At 47.1% G+C, this 12,595-nt stretch overlaps 1 protein-coding gene across 1 annotated transcript in view; it reads right to left on the bottom strand.

Moving 5' to 3' along the window:
* Positions 1–12,595, bottom strand: part of gli3 (GLI family zinc finger 3) — a gene marked incomplete at its 3' end in the record, with an annotated part of 86,199 nt that overhangs the window by 49,385 nt on the left and 24,219 nt on the right. Inside the window, exon 3 of the mRNA XM_079234625.1 lies at positions 3,179–3,418. Coding sequence (XP_079090751.1) covers positions 3,179–3,418 — 240 coding nt within the window. The remainder of the gene's footprint in view (positions 1–3,178; positions 3,419–12,595) is intronic.

The following is a 12,595-nucleotide window of genomic DNA, read 5'->3' on the forward strand; positions in this document are numbered from 1 at the left end:
GGTGCGGGGATTAGGCCCTGGCAGCCAGATCTGGGCTAGATTTTTTTAAGGAGCTAACCCAAAGACTATCGGGCTGATAGGCAGCCATCACAGCCTTAATGGGTTGTGTCTACTATCATTAACTGCATCACAGATACAATATGCGCCAATATACTTCAGCATTGTCGCTTAAAGCTCGGCAAGTTTACTCTTCGTTTCAACAGACATTCTCAGAGCAGTTTTAACATTTGCAAGAAAGCCACTGAAAAGGATGCGCTTTAAGTCCCTCCACGGATGTGTTTAGGCTGACAAAGAAGGGCAAGTGTTTAGGAAAGAAGCACTTTAAAGAAGAAGATCCCCTTCGGAGGGAAGCAGAGATGCTCTGCCAGCAAGTGGGCTCACTGTTGCTGCAGGACCACTGACCGACTAATCAGCGCACAATGTAAACAGATGTCGGCGCCGCGCATCCCATTCACACTTCTACACAATTAAGATCTTAAAAAAAAAAAAAAGAGAGAGACTTCTCCCTCATTAATCCTCATCTCAATCCTTTCTTCTTATCCCACAGCAAAGCCCCGTGTATTAGTGTTGTGGTAAGCGGGATGTGTGGACTCTTATCCAGTGTTTGCCCAAGAAAAGCGGCTAAGACTCAGGCATCACCACAATTAGCTAATGCTAACAATAGGGCCGATGTTTCCTTAGCGCCTCTTCCTTTCTGCACTGAAGTGGGTGTAAAAACCAGAGTAAACACAGTCTTAGGCCAGGGACGCGCGAGGAGTGGGAGAGCACAAGTCTGGGTGAATAGCCGAGATTTAGCAGAGCAGAGGCCCCCGAAAAGATAAACCCCTCTTGCTCTCTTCTCGTTGTTCCACTCCTACGCCTCCCAGAGCTTCGCCGCCACGTTAACGACCCGGCGACCAGGTGTGGCGAAGCTGCAGGTGCCGTCTCATTTAGGCACATTAAGCACTGACACACACCAGCGCTAAGAGTAATCGGATTTACCTGGCTGTCTGCTGCCTGGCGTGGCTCACTATGCAAGCACAGCACAAAGGCTTAGGGCCCCCTCTCCATCACAAACACACACACACACACATGCACACACCTGGGATGAATTTAGGAGGTGACAAAGCCCTCATGGAGAGGGACTACCGCTGGTGGAGTAAGGGCTGTGTGTGTGTGTGTGTGTGTGTGCTCTCCATGCGTATATGTGGAACCAGACACCAGAACAGGAGCCGGTGGCTTTTTACACCTTGTGGTGCAGGAGTGGCGACAGGCTTCTGGTTCAAAGCAGCTGAGGGAGGGGGGGGGAGGGGAAGCGGAGGGTTTTTAGGGGAACCCTTTGGTTCTGCTGACCCTCAGACCGTTGGAGCTCATGGGGATTGAGCTCTGGTGCTGGGTTCAATCAGACAGAATGGGACCGCCGCCTTTAGGGACACCCCGTGTCCTTAACACCTGGGGCCAGGAGGAGGTGTTTTACACAGCAGTGCTCTCATCTCAGATCATAAGTCTTGCTGAGCCGGAGTCGGGTTCAGAAAATCGACATCAATGAAAAACACTAGAAGCCGTGTTTCCGTCTTCGTTGGTGTTATTTCTCCTGAAAGCAAATCGAGTCTTAACTTCTTTTTGTATAGTTTTGTTATCGATACTTTTTCTTTTTTTTGTGTGTGTCTATCCTAAGATACTCAATTAGAAAATGTGTGTATATTAAGAAGCTGCAACTGGTAAATGTTAAAATAATCAAATTTTTGCAAATAAGTCGATCGACTTTTTTTATCCCATCACTAACACTTTAGACTTTTCTATTCAAATGTGGAAGAAGCCGTGCAGAAGGAGGATCAAATCTATGTTCATCACGCCTGCAGCTTCGCAGCAAGCATCGCTGCGCTCTACTCCACTCTGTATGATTGCAAGTCGTCCAGCCTCTTGAGCCCCGATGCACAAAGAAAGCCTCTTGAAGCTCCACGGCCCTTTTGACTTTTCCTGCTGCTTTTGAACTCTCCATTTCAGACTGTGACTTTTCCACATGACCCCAAGCCTCAGAGTGACCCCCTCCCCACCCTCCTCTCTTCCCCCTCTCCTACCCCGAGGCTTCAGTGGTCTGGAACCTCCAGAGCTCCTTCACACATACCCACACACACACGAAATGAGAAGTGGCAGTGTTGCTGAGTTAGGTCAGGATGTAATGGGCAGTAATGTCCTGCCCTTGAGGGCCCTGTCCACAGCACTGGTTTGGAGTAACCTTTCCCTTAAAGAGGCACCTTAGTGACTCCCAGGCACCCAAGCACGAGGGAGCAGTAGCTAATGAACTGGCTGAATAAATAGAGAAATAGAGTTACAGCATACTGTTGGGGTCCACTGGACTTTTCATTACTGCCACTGGATTAAAATCGCTATGTCCCACTCTGTCTCTGCCCCAATTCAGAGGCAATTTAACCAAACTAAACAAGCTATCACATCAAATCCTTGTCTGCAGGCTAAGTCCTGGCTACAGTGGCCGCTGAATTAACCTCCTAATCAGCCTCTTACTCCCCAATCATCTATCTCCTGTTCTCTCTTTCCACATACACACACTGCTTCGCTTTCATCTAACTCCTATTGTCTATCGCACCTTTTTTTCTTCAAATTATCTTTGGTATCTTACTCAAGCCACAGCTCTCCCTTCAACTCAATCTCACAGGTTTCGGCTCTATTAGTCTCTCTCTCTCTCTCTCACACCGCTTTTCTCTCACACAGTCTCTAATGCCCAGAGAGAGAGAGAGAGAGAGAGAGAGTAGGGGGTGGTGAGGTTTGACGCGGCGCTGCTTTGGGGCTTTGAAGTGTGTGTTGATGAGGGAAAGCAGAGTACTGTGTTCAGACAGGCCCCTAATGAGGGAATTAAGAAGCTACGCTGGCCGTTCCCCATACTAACTTCCCAGGCACAAAACAAGACAAGTGTGCGTGCAGTGTTCACAAAGGTGTGTGTGTGTGTGTGTGTGTGTGTGTGTGTGTGTGTGTGTGTGTGTGTGTGTGTGTGTGAGAGAGAGGCTAATCTGTCAGACTTAATCAAGCATCTGGCAGTCCTGCCTCTCGCCTACAGTAAAAAGACAAACTTGGCCTCAGCGGTCGGGTTGCTAACATGTCCTTGAGCTGTGTAGTAAATCTACAAGTTTTGCACTTTAAAGATAAATAAAACCTACTATTTTGTGGCCAGTGGACTTACCGTAGTGTGCGTCGAGGTAGCCGTTGCGGGGGTCCATAGCGAACAGAGTGCCTCGGTACGGCAGGCCATGGTCAGCCAGGTGGGGCAGGGACCCGTGCAGCTCCTTCTTGAGCAGGGAGGGGCGTTCTTCCGTGGAGGTGGAGGGCTCCTCGCTCACGGTCCTGTCCGGGCCGCGGGGCGCGTTGGAGCTGATGGCATTGCGCCTCTCGCGGTGGTACGGCGTGCCTGAACTCTCGTCCTCTGCAAGGGGCGATAGATAGAAAGAGAGGAGGGGAATCTGACGTTAAAATAATGAGCTGCAGATTTATTCGAAAGAATACAAGTTGTTCCCTGCTATACACACATAGCCACACATAAGCATGTCCTGAACACACGTACACATGGTGAGGAGGTCAGCTCACGTAGAAGACAGGAGGAATGGAGGAGCTGGAGATCAGCTTTGTGTGCTTAAAACCTACAGGCCTTATGGGTTTGCCTTCCACGGCGCCAGATGTGGGAGTTCAGAGGCAGACGGTGCATGATCAAATGGACATTATGGATGAAAAAAATCCCAACCTCTTCCTTTCCCAAAAATCTGTTCTTAAATTCAGCTCTGTCTGTACTTTTCTTACGAAATGGATTCCCATGGAGGAGGCAACGCAGGCTTTCGGTCTGCATTCCAAGCTGCCCATTAACCAGCATCATGGGCTGTATAAACCCCACCCTCCTTCATTCTCTTGTTTCCTCCTTCTCCCCAATCTCTCTCTCTGTTCTCAAACTAAATCTTACTCTGAAGGCAAAATTAGGAGTGGGGTCTCTGGAGAAAGCTTCCTGGCATGCTGGGTAAAGAGGATAAATGCGGAGTTGAGTTCAAGAGCTGATCTCCACCAGAAAGACATGACCCTTGACCCTTGGCCTGAACTCTGAACTGACATGAATAAAGGTCAGCTAGCCTCCTGACCTAGCATTAGCCTTTTCTGTAGGAGGATACCATATAGACTAACTCAGAAACTGGCATAGCATGTAACTGACGAAGAGCAAAAATGTGAAGTGCTTTACTTCAAACCGACCGATCTAGACAGTCTGGTGTCTATTCAGGCCCTGACTCCATATTCATCTCTGGTTATATGCAATGATGATTTCACCATTGGTCATCGGTTTACATTCTCTCTCCTGCATCAATGTCGCTCACTGGGAACCTGGCAGAATGCCGTTGTGCCGGCGCCAGAGATTCTGCCGTATTAGCAGCAAGTCTCCCCTACACACTGCGGCCCAACTGCCAATTAAGAGCAGAGGAGAGGGCCAGATTAAAGAGCACTACCGTAAGCGCTGAAGAGGGCCGCCACGACGCTGTACCACTTCACAGAAGAAGAGAAGCGATCAGAAAAGGGGGAGGTTAAGAGAGAAGGAGCAGGGAGAGAGAATGAGATTGAGAGAGGCGAAGAAGAGAGAGCAACCCACGGGTCCCTTCTTTTATTCCCCTCACTCTCCCACATCCATTACCGGCGTTCGGGCCAGCCGTACCTCAGCGCAGCACTGGCAGCGGATTCAAGGATTCTTAACGCGGAACTGACAGCCAGAGAGGCAAGCCACTCTCATCCGCAGGAAATGACAGTGTCAGTTATGATATAAGTATTTAATCCTATACTGCGCAGCCAGTGATCTTATTAAGGGAATAATGGCACTTATACGGTTAAAGCTGGATTAATAGGTCTGCTCTTGCAAAAGCGCAATATTAACATAAAGGGATTTCAAAATTGGGTTCATCTCCTGACATGGATTGAAGGAAGTCGAGACTGTAAACTATGCTGGGAGCGAGCGCCGCTAAGGGTGGAGCATGTAGCTGTGTGTAGCACAGGCTCCCAGCGCGTTCCCTTTCACATCCAGAAGATCTAGCACGACATCTGGGGAAGTAAAAACTGTGTCCATATTTATGAGCTCTTTTTCCTACATTCACACAGATATTTGATGTTTTAATAAATAGATTCATCACTGGGGCCTCAGTTCAGGTCACTGGGCACTAAAACATCTTCTGCAGAATTTACAAAAAACTACTGAGGTGATTCAACTGCTTACTTTCAGAGACACACTATGTATTCTTATTTTTCCCCCTCATTTTTGTTTGTTCTGTTCACTCTCTTTCCCTGTTGTTCTTCTTTTCTTTCCACTCCTTCTCCAGTAACCCCCACTGCTATTTAGATATGTCTCTCTCCTCCAAGGGAGGTCAAGCGACTAATAGTTCAATCACAGCAGTGTCACAGTGCCACCATCCCCCTCCGGTCACCACAGAGGGGGTTCATCATTCTACAATATACCACCTTAAGGGGCTTCATTACTTCAGTTTATAACACCTTAAATGGTTAAACAAACACTCAGCAGCGCAAGGGTCAATCGACTGCTGTAAAAGAGAACCAGAAATCTCTCGTAATGTTTTTTTCTTCTGTACCTGCTGGTGGAAACTTTCTGTATCCTTACAGCATGTCAGGCATGTCAAAAAATAAATAAATAAAAATACAGAGCTAATGAAGACAAGGCAGACGCAGGTAAACACAACCAAAAGTTCAACCATGCAACACTCCTCTGACTCTGACCATCAGCCCAACAGACCCTTTCCCTTTTCCCTCCCTCATTTTTCATTCCCCTTTTATTTGCTTCTCTTTTCCCATGGTTGCCGCATCCAGTCCTCCACCAGTTTGCAGGTCTATTCAGCCCAATACAAAAGCAGCAGGCCGGCCCTCTGTGGACCAGAGGAAAGCATGCCTCTCAAAAAAAAAAAAAAACAGAAAAAAAGAACCATCCCGCTCTCTCTCTATGGTGATTGAATTTCTTAACATCTTTTCAAAAAGCGCTTAAATGCCTGGAGGCGAGAGGAAGAAACAAGCTAATGGTGGATGGGGAGCACTGAACAAATTTCAGAGCCCTTTCCTGCTCGCGTTTGAGGTTGAAAGCAGGCTCCTGCCTTTCAAGTTTCAAAGTCCTCCTTCCTCCCGCAGTGTCACTGAAGGATTTGAAAAGAAGGTAATTGTGCTCACTGCCGTCCTGATCAGAGCACACGCCCCAGCTCTAGTATTTCAGGAGCTTTCTCTGCCACTATTATGGTACCTGGTGCTCCATTCCTGCATTCTTCCTCCCTTACTACTCTTTCTCCTCTCTCTCTCACCCTCTACAAATGCACTCTCTCTTGCTCTACCACACTTGCTTTCTATCCTTCTTTCACCCCCAGCAAGCCACTCATTAATTCCTGAAGCCCAGGTTCTCCCTTTTTTCCCCTTGTCCAGGGTCTCTATTGTAAGTCTGTGGTGCGAATACCTTCAGAGAAAACCCCTATGCATGGCCTTTAATATGGCGGCATAAAAGAGAGCGTGGACGCAATGACAAAATGAAATTTAAAAAGAGATAATGAGATATGGAGTGGGGCCAATTCCTCTAAGAGTTGGGCTCTGGGACAAGGGGGGCTAAAGTTAAGGGTGCCAAGGCAATTCAAAGAAATGAAAAGTGAAACAAAAACCCTTGGCTTGTTGTTTCTGAAGGTATTTTCAAGAGGCAAAAGGTTAAAAACAAGGATTGCTGTTCCTTCACATGCCAAACTGTCCTTGTCTCTCAAGCATCTGATGTGCCCTCCGGCCTGCACTCAGTCCGTCAGACTCTCTAAACTCGTTTCAGGGATGCACAAAGGGCCATTGCACGTTGCAACTCTTTCCCCTCCTTGCCGCCTTTCCTAAAAGCCTAAACATCAGAGGAGGTGTTGTTGTACCTCTGAGCCAAAGCCAGACATATGCTGTGTTCCACCTTCGAACTTCTCAAAGCGCCGTTGTCAGTGGCACAAACAGGTTTTGGCTGGGGAGCACATGGAGAGCGAACAAGGAGGAGAGGAGTGGAGGAGATACAGTGAAATCACAAAACACTTCTTCAAAGCTCCTCTCCTCCTGTGCAATAATCTCTTGCTCCTTTTTTCTTTCTCTTGCAAATCAACTCCCGGGAAAGACTCAAGACTCCCCAATTAACAATGAGAGGGGGAAGAAAAATTCCAGCAGCTGGCTAGAGTTTAATAAGAGCACCTCTCCAAGCGGCTTAGGCTTATGTACCTGATTCACCGGCCCTGGCACTGGCGCTATAGACAGAGGGAATCATTCACGATTAGCGCAGGCTGAAAGACGAGGGAGAGGGAGAGCGCTCAAACTCCACCAAACACAACACAACAAGAGCACGGGGGATTACTGCAATTGTGTGAGGTATTTTTTCTGATCAACTTCTTGGCTGACGGTGCCCAGAGCCACTTGGAGATGGGTACCTTCCACGCAGTTCAGCTCTGCATTACGTGAAGGTTACCAAGTCCCGAATCTGCCTAAAAAGGGTGACATTCCAGAAACTCTGTGACAAACAAATCTTCTAAATGTCAGAAGGCAGAATCAGGTCATTAGCCTGATATCGGCGGGGGTGGGTAGTTAGCGAGCTCCGGAGAACTTCGGCATACACAAGAGTTCACTCCCTTTAACTTTGCACTCATGTTTGATTCTGTCTCTGCAGAGTGAATCCTTAGTGGTACATTATTTAACCATCAGCATGTGACTGATGTTTGGACGAATTGCAGAGAGAGGAATGGGCAGGTCAGGATCTTCCCTCTCCTGGTTAGCAGTCTATTGTCAGCGGCTGATTTCCCACACAGCGCCCGCAAAAGCCCTCTTCAATATTCATCTAGGCAAATTTCGACGACTCCCACATCTCAATTTGGCTCTCGGCAGCCCACGCCCCAACCCCCTGCTCCGCAGCCCGCAGTCCCAGCCTGCTCCTTCTGCCGCCAGGGGTCTGCTGGGACGCACCCAGAGCTCAGCATCTCGCCATCCCAGCCTCCAGGCCCCGGGGCAGGGGAGGGGCAAATCAAAGCCTGCTTGGCGCCTTCCTTCTTGCCTGCGCTCACCTCAAATCAGCCTCACAGCAGGGTTGTATCATGCCAAGCCTCCGCCTGCCCCCAGCCACCCCCTATTCACCCATTAGGGGCACAGGCCCACCGTAGAGCAGCCACGAAACCCCACTACCGTTTCATCAGGGCCACATTGTGAGCGAGCAATGACGATTGCAGTGAGAGAGAGCTGAAAGCCCTGACTCTAAAATGCACACTGATGCGCTTTTGACCATGGATAGTTATGGCTTTTAAGGTTTTTCACTCAAAGGGCACCTTGGCCTGTATTCTTTGAGGAATCAAACCCCAAGAGATGCATTTGATCAAGGCTTCAAAGCAAAAAAAATGCCATTTAGTGCTCTGATTGGCTTATAGACTGTATTAGCATTTCTTCAGATAGTCACAAGCCAGCTATGAGCAGCCATAACCTGTTCGTTATGTACACTGTAACAATGTAAAATGATTGTGTGCTAGGACCGACGAGGGCAGAACTATGTCCGATTGGGATAGTGGGTCTTTTAGGGTGAATCTGGGCACCATGCCCACCAGCCAGAGTGGGCCAGCTTTCCACTGGGCCTCAGCATTGGAATCCCACTTCTGACACCAGAATGATCCGGACCAAGTCTGTGGCACTCAGATTAGGAACGGCTCGCCAAGAGAAATGGATATCCAGCCAAAGCAAAGAAACACAGAGCCAATAGTTTGGATAAAATAGAAAAAATAATACAGTAATTTCAAGCACATCAAGTACGATCCAAAATGCCACTGCAGATGTTTCCCACCTTACGGTATACAAACTTTTAACGGTACAAAACTTGAAGTCTACGTTGCATTTGTCCTCTAAATACTTTCACGTAAGCGATGTGTTTTTGCTTGTGTGAAAATGCACGTTCACACATTCTGGTCCATGTGTTAAGTGCATAACTGTGCGCTGCGTTGAGGCATAGAGGCCCCCATTAAGATAGTTAGCTTGCACTTACTGGGAGCTGGATAATTAGACACTTCAAAGGCACCTGCCCGCCATCCCAGAAGGGGCAGGAATCGCAAGCGCCCCGCCCCATTTAAAAGCATGTTAACTCCTATCTGAGGCTAGCAGGCTAATTTAACTCTTGACATTTGATATCTAAGGAATGAGAGGGATCAGCCATTTAGCTGGAACAGGATTACCCCCCCGCACACAGCCCTCCTCCTCTTTCTCTCCCTCCCCTTCAACCCCAAAACCCCCTCTCCCAGTCGGGCCGGATTCATTAATTTTCCTGCTGCTAAGCACTTTATCAATGACTGGTGAACGTCTAAGTCCAGAATGGACTCTCTCTCTCTCTCTCTCTCTCTCTCTCCCTCTCTCTCTCTCTCTCTCTCTCTCTCTGTCTCTCTTCTGTGGTGATTAGGCCTGTGGATGTTCAGATCTGTCCGTCTAATTCACTGCCTGCTCTGCTGCTGCTGATCTATTCTCACACCTGCTATGCAGCTCAGGAAAAGAGCCATGTTGGAACAACACTAAGCAGGCTAACTTTGAAAATGCTATTGAAGTGTGAAAGCCAGCATAACATTTCCCGGTCATTTTCGTAAAGGTTTCAGCCCACAAGGAAATGGCGAAACTATAGAAAAATGGCTAAAACGCGTCTTCATATCTTTTTAGTCTTTTGGACCTAATAATTTTCCTTATTTATATTGTAATGCATGCCATTTTCATACCTATTAACTCTGGACACCATTTTTGAAAATCTTTATTTACAGGTGTCACAAACGCCGGCATGAAATGGAACAAAAACTATTCAATTTAGCCCGAATTGTAGGTTACATTATGAATATAATTCATAGTAAATCCATTAATGTACGGCGATAACAGCACCCTAGCTAAATACATTAAACTATATCACAGGTAGAGAGGTGTTGGGAGTAAATTTGCATTCATAACTCTACATTAGTCTCAGTCTAATACCTTCTGCTGAATGTCTGTATTACAGGTTGAATCTGAGGCTACCCATGAGTGTGACGGATCTGGGTTAAATGAACAGCATGCACGGGCCTTTGATGCTGCAGCTGGTAATGCTTACAGTTTCTAACCCGTCACATTTGGACATACGGTCTTTTTACCAGAGAGCATGACAATCAGAATTCCAAACTACAAGCCAAATGCCATAAAAATAACACAACTCAAGCGACTCCTTTGCTCTGCTCCCACAATGAGGGCCTGTTCTGCACAAACATTAAGTCACCTCGTGTTAAAAAAAAAAAAATAAGACGTTAATTGAATAAACCTTTTTTTGCCTTTACAGCTTGACACATTAATTATCTAAAATAACATTAGTCCATTTTCCACAACATTTCTTTTCATCGAGACCTAAAAGGTGCCAAAACAACCTCACAAAGAACTCTTTATGAACCTTTCAATCAGTGTGTGCCGTCCAACATCCTATCATCATTACGGCTGACGGTTGGCTGCAAACCCCCAGACCTGACCCTCACCCGCCCCCAGCGTGTGATATGAATGGGAGTGCCTGGCTTAATAAACAGGGTGTAATTCACCACTCTCCCCCTTAAAGTACAGGTGAGACCTGGACCCCTTCATTACAGCGTCTGCAGCAGGCAGGGAAAGCTCTGCAGATTAGAGGATCTGCTATGTTGGCCAAACAGACTTAACCGCTGTCTGCTGGGAAGGGGATGGAGGTGAGTGGGAGAAGCGAAAAGGCACCAGACTTTCTATATGATTAGATAAGTGGCGCTGCAGAGCACAATACAGGACGAAAGTTACAGGTTTAGACGATGTGATGGACTGGTGGATGGAGTGGCATAGAGTCCTATATGCACGCTCACTGGGCGGACATTGTCGTATGTAATAAAGAGAGACGTTATATGAAATAATTGCTGTTGAATCAAATGCGTAAAAGTTGAGCACCTACCTTCTGATTCTGTGATTAAAAAGTCAACAATACTGTGACAGCAGCACTGGGGCACGAAACTAAAATTAAATATAAAGTCCTGTTTCCTGCACCACCAATGGGGAGGGTACACCTTGAAGAGCCAAGTTTTTATCATGCATAGAAGTGTCGGACAATATTCTTTGCGTTCTCAGGACTTATTTATGCTCACTGTCCCAAATGCCAGAACGGAAATGGGAAAAGAGGCTTTTGTGTACTCTGACCTCTCATCATGGAATATGTTGCAGAATGTTTTAAAGCTCAGAGAACTGATACCACTGACTGCTTTTAAATCTAGAATGAAAGAAATAGAGGCAGGTTCCCAAAAATGTAAATGTTTCCTAAATTGACTCTGTTACGTCACTGTCTCTTAGCTTTTAGTTTCTGTTTTCTGTGTTTTTTATGCTGCTGCCTGTCTTGGCCAGGTCACCCTCGAAAAAGAGATTTTTAATCTCAATGGGACTCTCCTGGTTAAATAAAGGTTTAAATAAAAGTAAAAAATAATAATACCAATCTGGTTTCTAAGAGATTAAGTTGTACTATTTCTAATCGATCGAGCGACCATGTATCAGAGATAATCTCAAATTTGTTGAGAAACACTGAGGAAAGTGTTAAAATAAATGTGTTTATGCTCATTTAAAATGGAAGGAAAGCATCTTCATCAATGAAAATCTTACTGGCACCATGACATTAAAAGTTGTATTTAGTCAATAAAGTGAAAGTTGGTCCTTATGGCAGATCAAACATCTCCTGCTTCAACACTTCCTTCTTCCCTTCCTCCCTTCCTCCCTACTCCCTCCCCCCAGCCTGTTACTGTCCCCTCCCTGTAATGAGCTCTCCTCATGTATGACCTCTCCTGTCACTCCCACCGGTCCAATCCTCCTCTCCCGCTCACCTCTCGCCTCCTTCTCTAATCTCTGCATTACTTTGCCATTAATCCCACATTCCACACCAGGATGGCCTCTGCAGCTCAGGTGACACGTTGCCTTCACAATCTGGTGTTGGAATGAATCAGTGGGATGGAAGGAGAGCAGTGTTTAAAATCATCATAGTAAAAGGCTGCTCAAGCCTGCTTTAGGATTCACCTGTGGCATGCAGCGCTCCCTTCCCTCTCCATCCTCCCACTCTTACCTCTCCACATCCCACCTCCTGCATCTTATTCACACTTTCTTCGCACTAAACTCTCATTACTCCCTCCTGGTTTCCTGATATCATCCCACATTCCCCCGTGTCTTTCCCAAATCTCCTCAATCTCCCCTCATCCCTTTCCCCGCACACTCCTCCCGCCCTCTCTCCATCCTTCCTCTCTCTCCCCCTTCCCCTCCAGAGCCCCAGTGGGACTGTTGGACTCACGCAGCCCCATGCTGAGCTGCTCCAGAGCCAAGCCAGAACAAAGAGCCCATTGAGCCGAGCGGAGACATAATGTGGGCCGCCTCTGACAGCACCGAAGATGAAGTCATGAGGTCGCCAAACAGTTAATAATGACGGCCCATCCTCCAGCTGCACCGAGTGTGTGTGGTGTGTGTGTGTGTGTACAGTTTGGTGCCGTCGAGGAAAGTGGGAGAAAATGAGAGATTATGTGTCTGCCTGCATGAATGGCCCAGCATCTACAACATG

Source organism: Taurulus bubalis, assembly GCF_910589615.1.
Source record: "Taurulus bubalis genome assembly, chromosome: 18".
Lineage (NCBI taxonomy): Eukaryota > Metazoa > Chordata > Actinopteri > Perciformes > Cottidae > Taurulus > Taurulus bubalis.